Raw genomic sequence first — 24,769 nt, forward strand, 5'->3', positions numbered from 1 at the left:
TTAGCTCTTTATTACAGACCGTTTTTCAGTCCATTTCATGGTGGGAATTTGCAGGCAGTACATGTGTTGCCTTGTTTCTTCAACTTTCTCTTTTCATTTTATTCTTTCACAGGATTATGTATTGTAGTCATTGCAATGGCCACTGTGGTGACAACCATCACCGGATTGTCTACTTCAGCCATCGCTACAAACGGGTTTGTGAGAGGAGGTAAATATAATGCATGAACTTAAAATATCTGTTTACCAAAGGGTTGTTTGATCTATGTTTGTTGCTTTGCTTCAGCTTATTAAGAAGTCGCATCTGCGTAGTCTCTCTGTGTGCAAGCAGCCATCTTGGTAGAGGCAGGGAATTTGCTTTTTCAAGTCAGCACCTTGAGCACCAAATCTCACTTTAGAGGCATATAGAAATACCTAAGAACACTTGCATACCAGAAAATGCACTGCTATTTCAATGCATGAAATCAATAAAAAGTACATTTTCAGAGTATTGCTTAGGCACAATTGCGTTTCTCAATTTCCTTTTTATCATTGCAAATCTTAAGTTTTCAAGCTCAATATCCTTTTTTTGTGCATTGTTTCAATAAAATTGTATTTTTGTTGCCTTTTTTATTTTAATATCACTGTGCAGAGCCGTCGTTATTCTACTAGCTATAGGTTTCATTTTAAAGCGAAGTTCCACCCAAAAATGGAACTTTCGCTTTAAGTAGCGGTGACCCCCTGACATGCCACATTTGGCATGTAATTTTTTTGGAGGGGTAGCGCATACCCTCTTTTTTTAGGGCCACTCAGCTCCCACTTCCTCCCGGGGCTCTGTGGCGCCAGAAGGAAGATCACCACCTCTCCCCCTCCCTCCATGCAATCTTCTGGGACATGTCACCTTTCCCAGAAGATTGCCCGGCTAATCACAGCGAACAACACGGCTCGCTCATACGCAGTGCCTGCTCAGCTGTGAAGCCACAGCCGGCCACCCACACTCACGATGCTGGCACCAAGGAGAGGAGGGGGAGAGGAGCGGGGCTTTGTTTGCCCGCATCACTGGACTGTGGGACAGGTGAGTGTCCGATTATTAAAAGTCAGCTGCTACACTTCTTGTAGCTGTTGACTTTTATATGGATGGAACTCCGCTTTAAGTTCTAGATTAGGGTAGTGAACCTTAAAAGAAACACATTCTAGTAATGAAGTGATTGACCAGTTGATATTTCTTGTCCCTGTTCAGCACTTTTCCACCCTTGTGTACTTTTCAATTCTCTCTGATGTTTTGGAGCTTGTCCTGCTGGAGCCAGGCAAGGCTCATACATTATATATTCACATCTTAAGAATGGCTTTCCTCAGCAGCATTTAAAACTTCCGGCATATTGAAAAGCACTTAGCGGAAAGCAAGCAAGCAAGCATTGCATCCCTCCTTGTTCTGGTTGAAACATATTAATCTACAAGAAATACATTTTATGTTTATTGTCTTACCTCTTTATATATATATATAGATATAGATATAGATATAGATATAGATATAGATATAGATATAGATATATAGAGAGAGAGAGAGAGATTTATATATATAAAAACGAAAACCCGCGGAACCCCCGCTTTAAAAAGTATTGCTTACTTTATACATTTTTTTTTAAGTAATACTTTTTAAAGCGGGGGTTCCGCGGGTTTTCGTTTTTTTTTTTTTTTTTTTTTAATGGCCTCTGCCGCTCTTACCTTGTGAAAGTAATCACTCATCTGTCCCAGTCTTTTAGCCCGCTGCATTGCTAATCGCCAGAAAAGAAGATCTTTTAAAATTCCAAGATGGACGTTTCCATCTTTAATGTGGGCACTGTGAAGCCAAGCTGCTTGTCCTTCCGGGATGCGGTGAATGCTGACATCCCAGCATTCACTGCTCCATCCCGCGCATGTGCAGTGTTGACGGCGAGCGTCGCTGTCAACACTGCACTGTTGCCATCACAACGGCCGGCGTCCCGCGAGATATTGCGGGATTTCAGCACAGCGCGTCTCCTGGGATTCTCAGGACTCACTCCCAGGAGACATAGCGCTGGTCGGGGGAATTTGGAATCCACGCCCACTCCCGCGGGGAAAAGTGAGTGACGGCTCACAAAAGGCTTGAGTACAAAGGTAAGGACGGCGATAAAATAAAAAAAAAAAAACGGATACATTACTATCAATGGCTGGTGGTTTTAGACAGCCAAAGTTATAATTTAGGGTGAACCTTCGCTTTAAAGGATGTATTGTTTTTTTGTTTTGTGTTTTTTATCTTGATAGGACCACATATATATATATAAACAGGAGACAGGTAAAAACGTGCATTTATTATTTTTGTCGCAGGAGCATGGAAAGCATTGCACCAGCGATCAGCAGATCACTAATGCCATGCAGGTCTCTTGCAGATCTGTCACTGTATCAGCTTACCCTAAATACCAAACAGGTAAGCCAATTCTCCATGGCAGGAACACTCAATGAATGGTGCTCCACAGCGCTGTGGTAGTTCATTGAGAACTACAAGCCGACAGGATGTCGAGGCTTGTAGTTCATTCAGACACACAGAGCTTTGTGTCTAAATGACGTGGCTGTGTGGGCGGAGCTCCGTATGGCTGTGCTGTTTTGAAGAAGTGACAGCTAATATGGGGAACTTCTCCCCCGTACTGCTGCCACAGGGAAGGGAGGGAGGGGGGGGGGGGGGTCAGCAGGCAGCACTGAGAACAGGTTGCATGTTCCACTTGATTTTAGGGTGGAAGATGTAACATGTTCCCAAAGATGAACTTTAAATCAGTAGACCTACACATTGGTGCAGTGTAGAAGAGGTACAGATTGGCAAAGGTCTTGTATAGGTTTTCTGTCGATTCACCTGAATCAAGAGACACTGTGGCATCTCAGGCATGCCTCTTACCAGATCAAACTTGGAAGCTTAGCTACTCAAAGCTTTCAGAATTTGGCCCATGTCTTAACAAATCTACCAGAATATGCTCTGCAGCCCAAAATACCCTAAATTGCTGTTGGAAGTTGCATATCCTGTATAAAATTTATTATTCTGGACCTAATAAATACCACACAGAGGACTTGTTTATGCATAGTGCAATGACCTCCGTTTTTCTCATTGGATCAATGCTAGGGCACAAAGAAACAATTGTTTTCTATGCGGCCCATTCACACTGCAATACAGACAGGAGGTGTGGCCAAGAGTAAGCTGGGGTAAAATGCAGACATGCAGCATTTTACTGCAGCACACTTGAAGGCACTGTATGTCACTGCAGTGCATTGCACCATACGGCTGTGCCGAGGCATGAGTGGGTTTTCACTTTACGATGGTTCAAATAACAATTAAAAAAATAAAGAAAGAAAAGTAAACAGTTTGGTGCACTAAAACAAGCACTGCATTGCAGTCTCGCTTTTCCTGAATTGACAGCAACCAAAATGCTAAGGCTAGGTTCACACTAGTCTGCACAGTAAAATGCAGCAATTTATCATGCATACAAGGGTCTGGATCAGGGTGGATTTGATTTAAATCGCTAGTAAAACGGCTTGATTTTACTGTAAATCAACTCGACCCGCTGTTGACTCACCGACAGTCCCATTCACTTTAATGGGGCGGCTGGTGATACGGCAGTGACGCAACAAGGTGGGGGGGAGCGGCTGTCGGCTTCTTTAGTAAAATGTATACAGTACAGGTAGATCAGAGATTGCACTGCACCAATCGTCCCTGACTGTTCAGGTATCGGATTAAGCATCGGAGCATTTGCCCGAGTATCAGCACCGATACTAGTATCGGTGCAACCCTATATATCACAAGGCTGGCTGGTAAGTGTGCTGGGAAAACTTTTGTGTGTGATGTGCATTGCCCTTCCATGTGCACCTTACTGCAAAGGCTAGTTAAAGGTTGGGGTGGTTTGTCGTTTTTTTTGTACAGTTGGTTGAATCGGGTGTGTGCTCTTGCTTGATGTCACAAGCATCCCTGTGCCTTTTAAGGAGGGGTGGGCTCCCTCCAGGCACACCTGCCCTTTAAGTTATTGTAAAGTCTCTTGTTTTGTTTTCCCCTAAATAAAAAAATTAATCTGTCATACTTACCTGCTCTGTTGCAGTGGATTTGCCACAGAGCAGCCCCCAATCCTCCTCTTCTTGGGTCCCTCTTCTATGATCCTGGCCCCTCCCTCCTGTTGAGTTCCCCCACAGCAAGCAGATTGCTATCGGGGCACCCGAGCCGAGTCACAGCTCCCTGTGTCCATTTTTACGTGGAGCCCAATGGGCTTTATTGCCGTAGATTGTGGGCCTCGAACGTCCAAGCCCATGGTCTGTGTCAACCTTGTGGACTTTGACTCCATTGGGTATATATAAAGTGGACATGTGGGCGGGTCGCCGTCAGCTCTCCCGGCGTACAGAGTGCTCCCAAGGGGGTGCGTAGAGGAGAGGGCGGTGTGGCGGCCAGAGGTTTTACTGAGAGGCCGTATTAAGATTGATTAAGATTGACTGAGCACTGCGGTTGTTTGATAATCAATGTTTCATAATCAATGTTTCATAATCAATGTTTCATTGTTTCAATATTCAATGCTTCAATATTCAATGTCCCAATCTAGCATGTGTTTTGATTGTATACGGTGAAACTATACAGATCTCCATATGCTTATGGTCTATTTTGTTTTATCTTGTTACATCTTCTTATCCTTTTGTTTGCATAAAACTTCAATAAAAACCTATTGAAATGAAAACGTGGAGCCCAGCCCCGCCCTCTCTCTCCTCTGATTGGCTAGCTGACAGCAGCAAAAGCCAATGGTGCTGCTGCTGTTTCTCAGCCAATCAGGAGGGAGAATCTTGGACGACTGAGACATCTCTGGAAAAAGAGTGACCTCAGGTAAGTGTTGGGGTGACTGAAGGGGGCTGCTGCACACAGAAGGCCATTTATCTTATTTATCTTATCTTTTATGTAGAATGCATTAAGATAAAAAAAAACTTTTGCCTTTTAAAACCCCTTTAATCTATTCACTGCTTATACAGTATGTGTGCCTACTTAGGAGACTCTGGAAATTTTAAAGAGTTATCAATGCAGTATACAGAGGAACATTGACGTGGGCACTGGGGCTTACACCAATGTTTGCACATATGTGCAAACAAAACCCTCTGATTTTATTGTAAATTATTAGACAGGGTAAATTTGGTTGTTTTGCAGGCTGGCTGGTAATTGTGCTGGGAAATCTTGTGTTTTGTATGGTATGTCTTAAAGGGCTTGTAAAGGTAAAAGTTTTTTCACCTTAATGCATTCTTTGCATTAAGGTGAAAAACTTCTGCGGATTAGAGGCCCCCCGAACCCCACCCCTTTACTTACCTGACCCCTCAAAGTCCTGCGCCATAAACACGCAGGCTTCTCGGCCGTCTTCCCAGTTCATTCATTTGTTAATTTAAAGCAGCGCAGCCATTGGCTCGTGCTGCTGTCAATCACATCCAATGCCGCGGCGCGCCGGGTGGCGGGGCCGAGTGATGCAGTCGGCGGCTATGGCCGCTGGCTGTATCACGGGAGCGCGCCTGCAAGAACTCAACACAATGCGAACGAGCGAGCATGAAGGTGTTGAGTCCTTGCGGGGGGGAGCCGAGACAGCCGCCGAGGGACCCCAGAAGACCAGGTTCGGGGCCACTCTGTGCAAAACGAGCTGCACAGTGGAGGCAAGTATAACATGTTTGTTATTTAAAAAATAAATAAAAAAAAAGTGATCCTTTAATTAACAAACAGTATACAGACAGGTATTCAAAGAAAAAAAAAAAGTCCATAGTCTAATCTCCAAGATAGTTTCACGGTGCTCTGAATTTTAATAAATCTTGCCTATTCTTTTCTAAATTACATTTTTATACTCATACTGTATGTATTCCTAACTTGTCACTAGTTAGGATCAACTGTGCATTTCATGGAGAATTGATTTTAGATTCAGGATTACAGCCTTTCCCATGTGATATAAAATTATATATTCAAAGCAGCTATCTAGAAATCACTTTAGTGAAGTCCAAGCAGAAGATAATGTACAGTGCAGCATTGAACGCTATGCTCCGTTGCCTGTTTGCATTGTCTGTAAAGCCGTACTATAAAACTGCTTTCTAATTATTTATTTGGAATTTGCAGTGTTGTTCACAAGTTTTGTGCTAATAAAAGAGAAGTAGATTATACTACAGATGGCGTGTGAAAGTGGTTTCGTTTTCTGTATGATTGCAACTGACTACAAACCAGGGACAGTGTTGTGCTTTTGTGTGTTTGCATCATTGCCTCTCCTTTCACCTTCCGGTGTTGTTAGGACCAGTAGTGTTGCTGATAATTGTATTCCATACAAAGGCCACACAGGGCTGGGTTATCATGTATTATCAGAAGCATGCTGAACATTCTGCTTCTTTCAGTGGCAGCCGGTGTTTTTCACATTGTTTACAAACATTATAGTGACCCTTTGTGTAAAATCTGCTATCAACCAGCAAGTAATGCCGCGTACACACGACCGTTTTTAATGTCATGGAAAAAACGAAGTTTTTCTCTATGTGATTCTTGTCGAGCCTGCCTTGCATACACACGATCGTGAAAAAAAATGCTGGAGCAAAGCGCGGTGACGTACAACACTTACGATGGCACTATAAAGGGGAAGTTCCATTCGAATGGTGCCACCCTTTGGGCTTGATTATGCATGCACGTTTTTTTCTCTGTCGTTAAAGCCTACACACGACCATTTTTCACGACGTGAAAAATGTTGAGAAAAAATAGAGGCGGTTCTAAATTTTTAATGCCCATTTTTCACGTAGAGAAAAATGCTCTGGAGCCTACACACGATCGTCTCGTCATGAAAAACGATCGTGTGTACGTGGCATAAGTGTTCAACTTTTATAGTGACCCTGTGACAGTTGGAGCTACAGCATAAAAAATTAGGCAGTGGTGTAGAACTTTTACTTTGTCCATTGCTGATTGCTTAACAATGGCATCACTGTTGGCAATTTTACTTCGAATAAAATTTCCACTCCCAGTGGTATAGGTTGTCAGAAGCACTTAAAGCGGGAGTTCCGCGGGAAAACGTTTTTTTTTAAAGACGTTTTTGTAAAGCTGATGGTACAACGAAAATTGTACTCAACAGTCTCCTAGTCGCAGCCACTACCAGGACGATTTCCCCCAAAAGTAGATTTTATAAAAATTGATGATGGACATTGCCATCTTAACTGCTGGCACCGTGAATCCCTCCTGTATTATCCTCCGGGATGCGGTGTCTCCTGAGAATCCCAGGAATACGCGCTGTGTTTGATATCTCGCGGGTCACGTGACTAGTCACAGCGGGGAGTGTCCTTTTCAGGATGCTGCCGGCCGTTGTCCTAGCAACTATGCAGTGTGACCGCGAGCCGCGCCGTCAACACTGCATAGTTGCTAGGACAACGGCTGGCAGCGTCCTGAAAAGGACACTCCCCGCTGTGACTAGCCAGACTAGTCACGTGACCCGCGGGATTTCAAACACACATTCTCAGGACTCACTCCCAGGAGACATAGCGCTGATCGGGGATTTTTCGAAACCACGCCCACTCCCGTGGGGAAAAGTGAGTGACAGCTCACAAAAGGCCCTCATTCCAAGGTAAGGAGGCCTATTAAAAAAAAAAAAAAAAAACGGATAGATACAGTACTATGGCTGCTGGTTTTAAACAGCAAAACTTGACAATTAGGGTGAACCTCCGCTTTAAGCAAGGTATGAACTACAGTTATTTATTTATTTTTGTTGTTTGTGCAACCCCACAAAAAAAAAAGGGGGACAGCTCTGGTCAGGAGCTGCTGTACTAACCATGCAAGGATTAGTCCAGCAATCTCCCCTGCCAGAACACTCCGTTATTGGCTGAGAGCACTGATCGGGAGTTGGCCGGCTGCTAGTTTTCCGGCATGCACGTCTGACCAAAGCTGGTCGAACGGACAGACTGGCATACACACTGGCAGAATATCAGTATTTTTTGTACCGTCAAATGTCTCCCAACATTCTGCTCGCGTGTGTATGAGGTTTTACTTTTCTCTGTACCTCCTACATACCGGGTAATTGTCAGATCGGTGCTGCCAACATCAAACTGATTTGATTGCTGTATAAAATTAAATCTGACCTCTACAGACAGCGTAGAATTGTTTTATCTAATTAGTGGGCTGTTGTTTGCCAACCTTTGTTACACTTTGGGGTGAAACTTTCAGTTTTGTTAAACTTTATGGTTTCAATGGATTGTTAAAGCTGATCTCTAAGCAAGCGGCTAAATACATTACAATGCAAGTATATAAACTGTTATCCTGGTGTTTTGACTTCTATAGCCAGGTCTTTAGCCAGTGGAGCAGAAGCATAGCTTAGTTAAAGCGGAGGTTCACCCAAATAACATTTATATAAGACCAAATTCGTTATACTACCAGCATGTAGAGTCGGGACTTTTTTTTTTTTTAGGCTGTACATACCTTATAATCTATATTTGCAATCCGGCTTCCGGGTACTTCTCCCGCGGGAGTAGGTGTTTCCAAGCTGAGCCGCAATGTAATCTGGGCGTTCGCCCAGATGATTGATGTCTATCAGAAAATGTTCCTCCCGGCGGATAAGGCCCTGCCCCCCGTATTGCGTAACTGCGTCACAGAGTTTCCCAAAGGAGCCGAACATGTAAAGGGGCGAGTCGGCTCTACATGGCGCCTGCGCACTGACTAGGAGCCGTCTAGAGCTGACTGCGCCGGCGCCGTATAGAGCCGACTCGCAGCTTTATATGTTCGGCTCCTTTCGGAAACTTCGTGACGCGCCTACGCAATACGGGGGGCGGGGCCTTATCCGCCCGGGGGAACATTTTCTGATAGACATCAATTATATGGGCGAACGCCCAGATTACATTGCGGCTCAGCTTGGAAACGCCTACTCCCACGGAAGAAGTACCCGGAAGCCGGATTGCAAATATAGATTATAAGGTATGTACAGCCTAAAAAAGTGCAGACTGTACATGCTGGTAGTATAAAGAATTTGGTCTTATATAAATGTTATTTGGGTGAACCTCTGCTTTAAGATGATCTGCCTTCTGATAGGACAGTGAAGGAGTAGCACATGATAAGGTTATCTTGCTTCTCACTCTGCTCTTTCCTTCTGTCGGCACAACAGTTTTGCAGTAAAGCCTGATTTCTAGGACTTGCCCCCCCATCACCCTGGTCTTAGGCCACTCTGTTCAGGTGATTACAGATGACTGATAGGAAGACAAATTTACTTATACTAACTCACATTCTTGTATGCACATACTTACACCAATGCATTTAAAACCACCTTAAAGTGTCACTAAACCCGCTGAACGCTGTTCATATTAACACTGAGATTTGTTTTCTGTATTCTTCAAAAATCGAATTGATTCTGCTGCTCTCTATCGCTACCTTTTGTCCATGTCCCCAATTCAGCTAGGGATTTTGCAGCTGTGGTGGCAACTCTGCACATGCTCAGTTTTCAGTGAGTTTCTATTTTGAGCATTTCCTCCCTACCACATCTGAGCAGCCCGTGTGACCATAGAATCACACATGTGAACGTATACATAGTGGTAAGTGACAGCCCACTCCCTTCCTCCTCCTCTATTCCCACCAACCAGCTAAACACAATGGGGGTAGGATATATTAGATGTAGATTAACGAAGACTTCATCACCCTCTTATTCTAAGACACATTCTAGAGGAGTGTGACAGCCTGTGTCTGGCAGAAATCCGCCCACACCATGTTATTTCCACAAAATAAAGATTTGATCTAAAATATATATTTGTATGCCAATTTAAAACAGTTTATTGATATATATATATTTTTTCTACTCTGTATTCCAAAGGTTGTTTTTTTATTTTTTTTATTTTGAACATGTGACCAGTAGCAGAGGACTAGAGGCTCCTCCTGCTTATGTTTCCCTGCAGACAGGCTGGGAAAGAACTGGGTCATGTGACAGCTGTATATCGATTAGGAAAAAGGTACTAAGATTTTTTTTTTATTAAAATAATTACAGTGCCATCACCCACATACAAATAAGGAGACACAATGAAAATTAAACGGTGTGTGTTTAGTATCACTTTAAGCTTTTTTTAAAGCAAGAATCAGTGTTTTTTTATTTAGAGTTCAGCTTTAAGAGCATGTGACTGAATGTATTACCAGATACAAAGTCACATAAAACAGATCACGCAGTTATGACATGAACATACTCTGCAATCCTATTCCTAAAAATAAACATAGATTTTCCTTCCTTTAACAAACCAGGCACAGTTCCGTTAACCGCAGTGTACATAATAGAATCAGATGGAGGTATGGGAATTTCTTCCCTGAAATAAATGATACCTTTCACTTTTGAGACGAGAATACACAGGTTACAAAAGTGTGTTTGTGGTCAGTGTAGAAGTGGTTGAATCCCCTTATCCTATTGATTAAGAAAAATCATGCATCTAATGCATACAGGTTTTATAGTCTGTTTAGTACCACATAGTGTTTACAAGACTCTGCTGGTGTGTACACCACTGGTGCCATTATTGTCTGAAGCATCGTTCACTGGACGCAGTTGGAAAGAATCATAGAGTAAACTGTGCCAGGGCATATAAACACAGTATGGACCTAGGAAGGCCAGGCAGTGCAAATGTCTTGGAGGTATTATATTTTTATTGCTTGGTGTAATGGACAAGCCCTGATTGTTGGAAGACACGGTAGCTCATAACTCTGTTTACACTTAAAGAAAAACCTTTGGTTTCCGGAAAAGGAGATCTTGAGGGTTGGTGGTGGGTTGCTTTGGGAAGTTAAATGCATTTAGTGACCCCCCCCCCCCCTTTCTTGATCTAGAGGCTACAAATGCTCATCGTCATGCTCCTCTGCTGCTACAGTGCATCGCAGAGTGTTGCTCAAATTCCATTACTTAGAGCCAACGCTTTGAGTAGGACAGTGGTGAAGCTCATTGCTGTTCCTGGCAGTAGAGCACAGCAAGACCTTTGGGTCCAGGGAGCTAATGTCATTCATGCGAGTATTAGTAAACCGTTCAATCACCTCAACTCACTTTGATTTACTACTTTTTGTTTTTGTTTAGGTATGCTACATTTTATTATCTTCGTATCTAAGTAATGACCTCTTTTTATATACACAAATGCACATGTGACTTGCGTATAGCTACTGTCGTAGGGGATAATTTTAATTTAAAAGTAATTTGTATGCTATATTTACAATAATTACTCGAAATAATTAGGCAATTTTATATCTAATATCAAATTATTGTATCCCTTTTTATATCTGTAAGTGTATTGCATATAAATATGTTGCAGCAGTTGTCAATCTATTTTTCATTGTTTGTTTGTAGGAGGTGCATACTACTTAATTTCTCGAAGTTTGGGACCAGAATTTGGAGGTGCAATAGGACTGATCTTTGCATTTGCAAATGCTGTTGCAGTTGCTATGTATGTGGTGGGATTCTCTGAAACTGTTGTGGAATTGCTGCAGGTAGGTCATTGTAGGATTTTAATCGAAGAATACTTGATAATGCATTTTCCTACTGAGGTACAAACTTTTGTTATAACGAAAGTCTGATAATATAAGTAAACAATATCCCTACAACACAAGATCAAAACATTGTGTTTTTATACATATATACTTTATACAAATTGTGTGTCTGTGTTTATTATATAGTTAACACCAGTTTCTAATTCCAAATAAATTCACAATTAAATAAATATGTGCATTGTGCACAGCAATAAATATACTTCTCAGTTAAATAGTGCAGAAAAACATTGGCAACCTTAATCCAGGCAGTATATATGTATAAGTGTTTGTTGTCGAACAAAAATTAAAAACCAATTAAAACTCCCCAATCACTGCATAAACACCTCTTCGTGTTCCTTGTAATAAACAAGTCTAAAGAATCCTCGATTTTGTGATGCCACAGTAATTTCACCTCTTCCCTTCACCACAACTCAAGTGCAAATAGATATGTGTTCACCCTGCGTTGATTCACCCTGAAATAAAAGGGGCTTAATGCAGTATTATTTATGATGTTTATAGTATCAATAGTGGATGTCAAGGGATTTGAGTGCTGCACTTATTTATTTTATTTATAATTAAAAAGTTACTTTTCTTTTATAAACTCTAGTAAAATTTTAATCTGAATACTTAAAAGTTGTAAGCCAAGACCCTGCACATACTTCTAGTATAGAGTTGGTCAACTTCATGTCCTGCCCCAACCTAAATCTATAAGAAATTTAAATGTGTAGAGTGTCTTAAATAGGTACTGAATGTTGGGTGTTTTTTTACGTTCATTCATCCTCTGCATTAAGGTGAGAATTGCTGTAGCATATTTTCTTGCCTCCCTGTCCTCAAACACTTGCCTGCAGTTCATGTTCACTGCCACTGGATCCTCTGATCTGCGCCATGTCCCCCATCTTCTGGGTTTCAGAGGCCGATACTAAGGGCAGTGTTCTACTACTGCCATCAGTCAAATTGCTTGGAAGAGGGAGCCGAGATCTGGTTTGTCGGGCACTATGTTTATTGATACATACAGCACTGACCAGCAGCATGCATACATGGGTGTCTCCTATGCAGCCGGTTAGTTAAGGAGATGCCCAAAAACAGGGAGGGTTGCCTGCATCTTGGGGACCAGCCACAGAAGAACAAAGAGGGCAATTTTATAAATAAGGAATCGTCCTATAGTAAAGTAAATGTGGTTCTCCTGTTTTAAAAATATTAATTTAAGCTTGCAATACACTGTACAGATTTCAGCTGATTTTCTGATTTAAAATTCACTTAGTGGGTGGTCCTGTTGGCCCCCTACTGCCCAACATACTTCATTTGAAATCGGAGCAAACAAGTGTTGGCAGAACAGCCATATTTGGGTATTCTAACAGTCACCACCAACAGCTGTCAGAATATTCTAGCCCAGCCGGGAGCTTCATCTACCCATGCTGTATAGACTGCAGGCTAACTAAAGAAAATCTAATAGTGTATTACCAGCAATAGTTCCATAATGGTGTGTCTACACTTCTCTGAAATTGATTTTGAATGTTTTTAGCTATGGTACTCTTTTACCTGGTGCTTAAACTCTGATGCCGCGTACACACGGACGTTTTTCAAACTTCATTTTAAAAAACAACGTTGCCTACACACCATCGTTTTTTCAAAATGCTCTAGCAAAACGCGATTACGTTCAACACGTACGACGGCACTCTGTTCCATTCAAGCTCGCGTCATAACTTGCTTCTGAGCATGCACGGGTTTAAAAACGTCGTCTTAGCCCACACACGATCATTTTTTAAAACGTTTTATTTCATCACAAAAAACGACCGTGTGTACGCAGCATGAGGCTTGGTTCTCCTCCATCTTCAGCTTTTTTTTTATTTCTTTAGTTGCTTGGCTGTCTATCTGGGACAGAGCCATGACATTCTAAAGAGGGGATGATGGGTTCTACTACAGAGGCTCACTGTTGCTTCAAGCTGAACTCCAGGCTACATGTGTAGTCCCACCTAAATCTGCATAATTTTTCTGTCCATGCCAGTGCTCTCTCTCTCATTGTACTGCCCATTGCAGTCTTGTAACGGCAGCACTGACATAATTATGATGGCAGTGCCTATAGCGGGTGGACCCACTGTCTAGATCTCCTGATCTATGCTGTATTTAGATTTTTTTCCCTTGACTGTCGTCCTGAACCAACGGCTTTTAATATTAGCAGATATTTGCAACTATATTTTCATCCTAGCCTTTTAATGTTCACCTAGATTTCAATTCATGATTTGGTTTTGCACCACAATTATCTGGAGATAAGAACTAGAAATGGCTCTGACATTGATATTTTTTACGATATTAAATTATAGCCTATTTTCTATACATATATTGTAGTGTTAAATACAGGACTGAACAATAAGACCTGAAAGGAAGTAACTGCACACTTTTTCCATATGTCATAATGGATACAATGTGGTATTGGGTGTATTCCTCATGCTGTATCCAAAATGTCAAATTTGAAGCACCATACATAGCAGGCAAGTTTTCTTGTACACATTACTGCGTTGTCAAAGCAAGGGCCCGACAGACGAAATGTGCAGTATGAAAATTTGAAGCACTGTGCTTTATTGATGTCGTCGGCTTCCTTCACTGGCTGCAATCCAGGAATGTGCCTAAATAGAACAGTTTTACAAATGCCTGTTCATTATACCTAAAGCTGCAGCAGGGCACTACCTGCTGGAAACAGCCCTTGGTTGTTTACACTAAACGCACACAGGACCTGTCCTGTTTTCTGTAGATGTTTCACTAAAGGGACTTGTACAACAGTATGAGCGTTGTATTTAAGTATGTTTTACGAATGGGGTGAGCTTCTGCTATACTGTTGTGGTAGCACCGAAAATACTAGAATAGTCTGCAGATGCATAGGTCATAAATACTTTTCCTTATTTTGTGTTTTTCTTCTTTCTTTCTTTTTTTCCTTTCCAAAGGAACACAGTGTTATTATGGTGGATGAAGTAAATGATATTCGAATTGTCGGTGCGATAACTGTTGTCCTTTTATTGGGTATCTCTGTAGCAGGCATGGAGTGGGAAGCAAAAGTAAGTGTCTAGCTAACCATTTGGTGAATCTTTCTTATATTACATGTTACTGTACTGGTAAATCCGACTGTACATTTAGCCCAGCAGTGAATAGCTGGACAAGATGACAAGTACTTGACTATTGGAATTTGAAAATTTTGGATTGTCGTGGAAACACGGATTGGTGATGAAGCTACAGTGGAGACACCTTTTTCCCATGATAACTCCATAACGGTTCACATATGCGATATGGATGCATTTTGAACCTCTGATTCGCATGACATGTTAAACAATATAGTTTTCCATTGAAGCTTTTCACGTGTCTGCGGTGCATCCGCAGTGCAAATTGAAAGAGTCCTGTGTGTTTTCTGAGCACTGCAATGCGGTTCAGATGTGAATTCCAGGCTAATGCTTCTGAATCGCACATCAGTTTTGAACAAGAATTGAGGAAAAAAAAAAACAGCGTGAGGATCCCCCCCAATCCATACCAGGCCCTTCAGGTCTAGTATGGATTTGAAGGGAACCCCCATGCCAAAATTAAAATGTTGTGGGGGCCCCCATATTAGGCCACATGGGGACAATGGCCTCTTCTCCACAACCCCACCCAGTGGTTGTAAGGGTCTGCAGGCAGGGAGATTATTGAAATATGGAAGCCCCCCTTCAACAGGGGGGGGCCCCAGATACCCCCTCCCCCACAATGTGAATGAGTATGGGGGGGTACATTGTCGCAAAAAAATAAACTGTTTTTGACAATCCCTTTATTTAAAAAAAGCATAGATGAATAGTCATAATGCAGCACCATGTACTGCATCCTATGCAGCAAAGCAGACATCGGCTAAAAAGGTCCTAGGTAGACTGTAGTTATGTCTAGCATAGAACTTATCGTTTTGTTTCATGTTCCAAATTCCCAATGGATAAAACCACATTTTTGATTTAATGATATTCTATTCTTCTGAGTGGCTTCTTCTGAAGTGTTTTTGTAGATAATCTCCTATGTCCTTTTCACCTTGATCCTTACTCTAATAAAACTAAATAGTGCAAACAAGATTAAGATATTTCTCAAGAATATTATTCTTATTTGGATGTGTGTGGCAGACCCTTATTGCCCAAGTCTTTTGACCTGAACTTCATCTTAATTAGGACATTTAGATTATAAAATGCCAGTTTAGTCACATGTTGTTCTTGTTCTCTTGGTAATTAGGTATTTATGCGTTTCACATGCTTTTAGCCAATTTATGGAACCAAGCACAATGTTAAACCAATTGGCTTGAAATTCTATTACTGTGGAAAGCTTGTGGTCTCTTCTTTGGTAACTTCCACTATACACGTGTTTTGCAGAGCATCCACGTTTTCCATGTTTTCCATGTCTCTTCATGAAATCATTGGTAAATTAATAGGTGTGAGTCATAAAGCTGCTGGTGTAAGTACCTGGAAGTGTGGAAAATTAAAAATGGCCCATTGGTGTCCCTAAAAACTGGAGTTGGGAAGCACTGCTGTACAGTATGCTGGGAGATGGCTCATAAATACACATACCGTTCACGGAAGCTTAGAGAGGAATTCTACCTTCAGGCAAAAGGTGGAAAATGTTATCCATATGACCCTCCTTGCCCACAGCAGTTTTATGGGGCTTTCCCACTTTTTATTTTCCAGTACAGTGAAACTCATTGCTTTCCAAAAAGATCAAATTGTGCCCATCATGGTATGCTGACTTGCCTTTGTAAAGCAATAGTGTACTCGCTCAAGGGATCTGTGTGAAACTTTGCTTTTGCAGTTGACATCCTACTTTCTTTGATTTACATAAGAGTGCCATTGTGCACCAATACACAATTATGACTGGCCAAGGGAACATAATTTCTACAAGCACATTTAGCTAGTGCATTTTAAAGATAATTCTGTAAATGCAGTAATAAAATATACTTTAAAAAAAAAAAAAATATGTATTATTAAATATGCAGGGTGGTCTTTGTTTGCCATTCATTTAAAATCATTCTGCATGGCTTTCATTTTTCCAGGCTCAGATAGTATTGTTGGTGATATTGTTGCTGGCGATCGTTGACTTCTTTATAGGAACAGTCATTCCCTTGGAGGACAAGGAGGCTAAAGGATTCTTTGGTTATAAAGGTAAAAAAACAGTGTTATGTATGGTATAACACATTTCTTTCTTCCATTACCCTGTTACTGTGATGTGCTAAGATAACTTCTAGTTCTAATCTTCCTCAAGCCCCTACAGGATAATGACCAGTAGACTCCTGGGTAAATAAGAGTGCGTTTTCACTCTAATAAAATTGAGCAGTTTCAGTAGCATTCTCTTTTAGTAGAATATTCTTAGCCACTTGAGAATTTTAAACGTAAGCGGTATACACTTCAGCAAAGTTTTTGGGATACATCTCTTATGTCCCTCTCCTCTCCCCCTGCCATTGCATTTCCTGCCTCTAATACGGTCTGTCATAATAATAGCTGGTAGTTGCTTTGTTTTATACATTTGCAGATCTACATATGACATCACTTATAAAAACCTTGCAAATTAAAAGGTTTCTTTTAACCCCTTGTTAAGTCTTAACTACCCTAATCATCACTAATTAACAGCTTCCTCGCCTTCAGTAATTGTTTCTGTATTGTACAACAAGAAACATGCAAAAGGTGAAAACATGTTTTTAATTTGCAAATAACTTTGCCATGCTTTGTACCAGAAAGATAATTTTAGTGTCCTTTCAAAAGCAGATCATAGAAAAAAAGTATAATTTTATTTTATTGTAAATCTGTTTTTGTTTTTTTACGAATGCTGGTCAAAACCGAAATTAAATTTTTTTTTTTTTTTTCCCCTTCATTTATTAATTTTTTTTGCCTATAGTGCCAATAGAAAGTTCAAGTATTTTTGCAAAACAATATTAACAAAGCAAAGTCCTGGAAAATTGGCAGAGGGTGGTCGATTGTCCTAATAGATACAGCACCTCATCCCTAAATGTGTTAGAATTCAAAGCAAAGTCCTGTTACCCACCCCTTCCCAAAAAAATATATATATATTAAATGATAAAAACTTTGTATGTATAACTTTGTTATATTAAAAAAGACAAAGCTACATAAACAGTGGAGTGGAACTGTTTGTCTAATCGTCATTGAGGAACACAGCTTGAAGCAAACTAGGAGTTCTAAAGAAGCCTATAGAAAAATTGGGCACTATGCACATCAGAAACTGAAGGCTATAATGCCTTGCACCTTACATTTGCTTATTCTTGGTTAGTGTCTACCGGGAGATTTAAAGTGTTTTCTTCAGTTTTGCTGGTTTTTTTTTTGTAGGAACATATTTACTACTATCAGCAGCTGATGGTAGATTCCAGCAAGATACTCAAAGCCTGGAAGGCTCTCTCGTCGGCAAGTGCATGTTTTCTCTGGTCATTAAGTGTACTGGAGTTCTCTCTGGAACCACCCTGAGTTATTTTAAACAGCCTGTATACAACGCTAACAAATCCTATTTGCTCTCAAGGCGTTCATTGTAACAAAACGTGTCAGGCAGGGCATCTTGTCATTACTTTCCTGCACACGTGCACTTGGTGTGGCTCTGGATATCGGCATTTTAGTTAGGAGCAAGTATGATTTGTCTATGTTAGCGCTGTATATGAACTTTGTTTAAAAGAATGCACATACTGAGGAATAAATACAAATTCTTAAACAGGGTTACACTATGTGCAGTGTGCTTCTTTTTAATTGCCTTCCCCCGCTTTGAATGTGGTGTGGTGGCCTGAGAGGTGGGTTGGGTAAGTGTCCTGGAGATCCTTGAAAGCCATCCATTGGATGTGTGTCCATATTCAGCCTATGGGAGTTCTGTGAGATGTCTGAGATCTTGGCATGTGGCTTAAGGTGTTCAGGAGCAGGAGAGATCTTGGAATGGTGGTTTAACCACAAGCTCTGTTCATACCTCCTCTAATACAGAGGTCATAATATAGGATAAGCAGTTTCGCTATCCTTTCTGGTGGCGGTGATTTGGATCTGATCTACTTCAAAGAATCAAGGGCAATTAAGTCATACTCCTAGATCTAGATTGGTCAGAAAGAGTGCAGTACATTGACTTCATTTATCTTTTAGCCTACACTTTGTGGCGTTTTACAACATCGCCCAGATCTTTCTCTCAAGGACCAATCCCCACCCTACTTCATGTTCACTGTCTGTCAACCTGGCCATTGAAGCCAAGGGTTTGACAGACTGGGGGTTTTCGGATTAATTATTCCTGACTTTGCTTAAAGCAGTAGTAAACACTGCTTGGTAACTTGTACCTACAGGAAAGCTTATAATGAAGCTTACCTGTAGGTACAAGGAATATCCTCTAAACATACACGGTTTAGGAGATATTCACCATTTCTGCAGCCAGTGACTTCACTAATGCTTGCAAACTGCCCTCTGAATAGATGGCATACTGAGAATGTCGTTCATTCAGAGTTCTGTGCCATGATCGTGGCTCCTATGCGCATGCGCGGGAATGATGTCATCCTAGCTCCACCATTCAAATGTCTGTAGCCTGCGAACCTAAAAGGAAGACCGGGTGAAGATGAAAGCTCTGTCAGCTGTGACAGTGCGTCGCTGGCGGGCTTCATTTTAAGTCTTTCATAATGTGCTAGTACGTGGTGCATACTAGCACACATTATGCTTTCACTTGCCGGGGAAGTTTTTTCCTTGTTTTTTCTTACAGCCTCTACTACTAGTTTAAAGCTTGTACATTTACTTTCTACACAATTAATCATTGCATGTTTTTATTCTCACTGATATTTGTGGGATTTCCCTCTTATGCCATTTCGATGGGAGTGTGTTCCCTGCAGTCAGGAGTAGAACAACATTTGACCTTGGCACCAGCATAGGTCAGTTGTCTGCATTGTCTATTTTTTTTTTTGAATGTTCTCTTGCTAATCCATCAGTGATTTGTACTTTACAAGGATTTACTCACATTACTCTTCCTTTGTACCTTTTATACAACAATTTGTACCTTTCTGAACATCTTTTTGATGTTGCTGTCTTGTAAGGCAGTCTTCTTGTGCCTATTTGTCAGAAGGGTTACGGAGTTATCTGTGTTCTGTATGGAGCTACATTTGATCTTGGCAAAATAGTTGTTTTGAGACAAAAAAACACATTTTTATTGAACGTGGTCTCTGTATTCCTCCTTAATCAGGCTTTTTTGTTACCTTCCCTGTGTCCAGCACTTGTTCCTCGAAGGGGACTTCTTTTCTTTGCATGGATGTGGCAAGGGCTGTTGGGTTTTTCTTTTCGATTACTGCTTCCTTGATTTCCTGTTTATTATTCCAGAATGTCCTAAAAGAGGTTCTATAGCTACCGGATCCACATTTTTTTATGTGTTTTTTTTTTTTTTTTTTTTTTTTACAGTTTGTTGTACAGGCCTATTGGTTGTGCATTATTTGTGTTTTGTCCTGTTTAGGGCCACTGCAATCTTGCAGTGAGTGGTTCTTGGTATTTTGGTCATCAGGTTGCTGTGTTTCAGTTCTGTAGGCCTGCTACCTTCTATGAGGTGGATGTCTCTGCCTTAGCAGATGCTAGTTCTAGTAATTTGCTGTTTAATGCTTTTGGTCTCCCTTTTGCATTGGTTTTCCCTAGTTGGACTGGGTTACCTGTGTTTATATGCTTACCTCGGTTTGGACTGCATTTGGAAATCCCCAGGTTTCTTAATTGTCCTAGATTATCAAGCTGATTAATGGACAAGAGATACAATTATGATTTTTGTACTCAATGTAAAATCCTTTCCTCAAAGTCCATTGAGTGGTACAGCTTCCTCTGCTTATAAGCTATTGTTTCTTTGGATTCCTTGGTCCAACTAGGCAGGTGGGAGGGGAGGATAGATTCATGAAGAAACAAACCTTCAGTTTTCTTTTTTTTTTCATTCAAATTTAAGTTTATTTTCAATAAAATAAATACATACATTTGTATTAAATTAGCAAGAAATAAGTCAATAGCACGCAGAAATATAATAATTTAAATACATTTCAATTCATAACAATCATTCCTGTCTTATTAACTGCCACTTATATCTATCCATCCTATATGCTCTACACCATGTGGGCAGTTCACATAAGCTAAATGAAAAGACTATTTCAAAGTAATACTTTAAACTTGAAAGAGAAACAGAATATTTTCATATATCAAGGAATTCCTAGGTCTAGCGTTATCACACAATAAGTTATATAAGGGATAAAACTAATTGAGTGTACCAGATTAAATTACTTAGAATAATTAAAGGATAAGATGTCCGGAGTGCATCAACCTCTCCGACACCCCTAACGGGAACTTTCTGTGTCCAAGAGGTTGAGCAAAACCTCCAATCCTCCCTCCCTCCCTCCCTCCAATAACTATTACTGGAACTCTCCGATAACCGAAAACAAATTTTCGGAATCCCCATCAAATCTAATTATTTCAAAGGTTTGGTAGAATCCTTCAATTACTTAAACATAAACGTATCTTTTCAAAATAAAACAAACTGAGGACCAAAAATCTTAAGGATTCTATCCCCAGAGATAAAATAATGAGATAAAACCTAAGAAGAATCAGAAGAAAAAAAGAAAGAGTGACAAAAGACAAGAGAGGAAGTGAAAAAAGAAAGCCAGAAGAAAATCGGGAGAGATAGAAAATTAGCCTGCCTGCCATCTACCAGCATCGTCCAAAAGACACTGATGTCATCAAAACCTTCACGGAGTATAAGTTATCCCCATGTATTCCAACCAAGGTTCCCAGATTTCATAGAAAAGAGTAGACTTATCCAACATGGAGCAGACCCTTTTCTCTTGTTCCATAATCCATGTGACCTTTCTTTTCATATATAGGATGGAAACATTAGTCTTTTTCCATGCAGCTGCGAGTGTAATCCTGGCACCCGTCATAATATATAAGATGAGTTTTCTGGTAACCTTAGAAGTTAGAGGTAACATTCCGTTAAGTAAAGCAATAGTAGGAGATTGATGCAGGTTACAGCCTGTGACTTGTCTGATTATATTGAACACCTTATTCCAGTAACCCCGAATTTTGGGACATTCCCACCAAATATGTATCATAGACCCCAATCCATGGCAGCCTCTGAAACATAGGGGAGAAGTTGTCGGATACATAGAGGTCAGTTTGACGGGAACTAAATACCATCTAGTATAAATTTTTATGTTCGCTTCTATAAGAGAGACATTCACATAACCTTTAATGGATCTGGTATAATTCTTATACCAGTCCGACAAATCCCATTCGTTATTAAGTTCCTTTTTCCATACCAGCATATGCGGCAATTTGGTGTCATTAGTAGCAAGTGAATTATATATAATTGAAATATTCCCCTTCCTGGACAAACCCTGATCACATTTACTTTCATAGGGTGTCAAAAGTCCAGATATCGAGTCGTTATCCCATAGGCTTTGAGCGTAGTCATGTAGTTGAGAAAATCTTAGTTTTTCTGAAACGGGAAGGTCTAGCTTGTCAATAAAATATTGCTCGGGGAGGGGACCCGAACGAGAAAAGAAGCGTCCTATACGATACAACCCCTTATCATGCCACCATTTAAAGGAATCTTTATCAATTTTAGAAGTAAAGAATGGGTCTATGAAAATATTCAATAAAGGCCTACCTTTAGAGATTAGAGAGGGATTGTTTTTAAGTGAATCCCATAAAACTAAAGTTTGAGATAGAGTCGGAGATAATATAGAAGGCCTTTTCTTGGTATGACTCCACATTAAATCCTCTATCGTTAGATTTGGAATCGCCTGTTCTTCGATGTCTATCCAATCAGGACGTTCATTTTTAAGAAAAATTTCTGATAATTGCGCTAATCTCGCTGATTGGTAGTACCATATCAAATTAGGCACACCTAGACCGCCTTGTTCAGATAAGTTATAGAGAGTGCGAGATGGAAGGCGTGGACCCTTGTTGTTCCATATAAACTTGAAAGGATTTTAGTTGACTTTTGATTATCGGTATAGGTAATGATCGAAAGAGATACAAAAGCCTAGGGAGAAGAGTCATCTTGACCGAATTAATTCTACCAATCCAACCTATATTCTGAGTACCCCAGTCTTTCAGATCCTTCTCAAGTTTTCTATACATAGGGGGATAGTTGGCTAGATATAAATTCTGAATATTGGGGGTCAAATTAATGCCTAGGTATTTAATATAAGAGGCGTCCCATTTGAATCTATAATGTTCTTTCAGTAGAGAAACAGTGGACTCAGTAAGTGAAACATTGAGGGCCCTGGATTTGGCTATGTTTACAGCAAGACCTGAAACCAGAGAAAATTCGTCCATAAGAGAGTATACTTCGGGCAGGGATGTTTCTGGTGCAGTCAAAAAAAGTAAAAGGTCGTCTGCAAATAAGGCGCACTTATGTTCCTTTTTGGCACATCGAACACCCCTGATATTTGCATTTTCACGAATAGATATAGCCAGGGATTCAATCACAATTGCAAATATCAGGGGAGATAAAGGGCATCCCTGCCTTGTACCGCTACGGATCTCGATAGATTCTGAAAAAATACCTTGAAAGCGTACTTTAGCTTCAGGGGAATAGTAAAGTGCAGACAGGATACCCAGAAATTTAGCGCCAAACCCCCAATGGTTCATCACCTTGAACATAAAAGGCCAAGACACTGAGTCAAATGCTTTCTGAAGATCTATGGAAAGAAGCATACCCTTCTGACCAGTATCACCAGACCATCCTGAGTTCAGTATAGAAATCAGATCAATGGCTCTCCTAACCTGATCCGGACCTTGTCTCCCAGTAATGAAGCCAACTTGATCTTTACTAACATATTGACCAATGAAAGAAGATAACCTATTGGCCATTATTTTAGTAAGCATCTTAAGATCGTTATTGATAAGAGATATCGGTCTATAGTTCTCCACCAGGCTATGATCCTTTTCCGGCTTAGGGATCACCGATATATAAGCCAAATTGAGTTGTCTTTCTATAGGATCTCCCTCGGTCATGTGGTTGAAAAATCTCACCAAATAGGGCGTTAAAATGCTTGAAAATGTTTTGTAATATGAACTCGAAAATCCATCAGGTCCCGGGGCTTTATCTAATTTTAGGTGTTTAATCACTGTCGATACTTCCTCAATTGAAATGGGAGCCTCCATCACCTCTGTATGTATTTCAGACAATTTAGGAAGATTCAGATTGCTAAGAAAATCATCTATCCTCTCTGAAGAAGAATCCTCAGTAGAGGTATAAAGCTTAGAATAAAAGTCATGGAAGGCCTCCATTATTCTCCTAGGGTTTAGGGAGAATGAACCGTCAATCATCTTTATTTTAGGGAGAGTTCTTGATTGAAATCTAGGTGACAATTTATGTGCTAGCATTGGACCTATTTTATCTTTAAATTTTATAGAAATTAGCTCCAGTCCATTTTATATCTTCCCCCGCCTTAGTCGTAAGTACCAGGTTCAGAGCAGATCTGGCCGCATCAAGTGCCTGAGTAGGAAAGTTATGAGGATCAGTTTTATGTTTTCTACACAGGTCTAAATAGTTGATTTCCAGTCTTTTTATTTCTAGGTTCTTCTGTTTTTTGAGGTTAGCGGCCAATTGTATTATTTTGCCCCTGATAGAAGCCTTGTGAGCAGCCCACAAAGTTTCAGGGGATATATCATCTGTATCATTGTGTTCAAAATATTCTAGAAGGGATTGCTCAATATCCTTTATTAGGACAGGATTTTTCAAAATAGATCTATTAAGTGTCCAATGAGATACTTTAGGAGAAGTATCCTCTCTCCTTAGTGACAAAAGAACCATTGAGTGATCCGACCAGGAAACATCAACTATATTAGATTTAATGGCTGCCGGGACGTGATGGTTTGATATCAATATATGATCTATACGAGAGTAAGACTGGTGGGGGTTAGAATAGTGAGTATAGTCTTTAGTTCTTGGGTTTAATTCCCTCCAGATATCAGTCAGTCTGTTTTGATGTAAAATACATGCTACTTGTAAACTAATTTTAGTCGGTCTGATGAAACCTTCAGTTTTCTATGGGCCTAGTGTCCATTTCTCCTGTAGGCAGCAGTAAAGCCCAAGGTTGCTTAATTATCATCAAGCTGCATCCCTCAATGGAGATAAGGACTTTTCCCTGAGTGTAAAAATCCCTGTATTTTTGTTCGGAAAGACTTTGGAAGAGTAAATACCTATGTTTAGTTTTACTGCTGTCCACATAATTTCATCCTCACTTCCCATCTATTTGGCAGCAGGGGGCAAGTCTAGTGGTTGTCACCGACACAGGAAGACAAGGACAGTGATCATAAA

The 24,769-nt window shown here is 40.5% G+C and overlaps 1 protein-coding gene across 2 annotated transcripts in view; it reads left to right on the forward strand.

Annotated features, from left to right (window-relative positions):
- The window catches only part of SLC12A2 (solute carrier family 12 member 2), a 151,994-nt gene that overhangs the window by 70,474 nt on the left and 56,751 nt on the right, over window positions 1-24,769 (forward strand). For both annotated transcript variants that reach the window (XM_040344823.1, XM_040344831.1), the window contains exons 5-8: window positions 113-208; window positions 11,295-11,434; window positions 14,413-14,523; window positions 16,515-16,623. In XM_040344823.1, coding sequence (XP_040200757.1) covers window positions 113-208; window positions 11,295-11,434; window positions 14,413-14,523; window positions 16,515-16,623 — 456 coding nt within the window. The remainder of the gene's footprint in view (window positions 1-112; window positions 209-11,294; window positions 11,435-14,412; window positions 14,524-16,514; window positions 16,624-24,769) is intronic.

This window comes from Rana temporaria, chromosome 1, assembly GCF_905171775.1.
Source record: "Rana temporaria chromosome 1, aRanTem1.1, whole genome shotgun sequence".
NCBI lineage: Eukaryota > Metazoa > Chordata > Amphibia > Anura > Ranidae > Rana > Rana temporaria.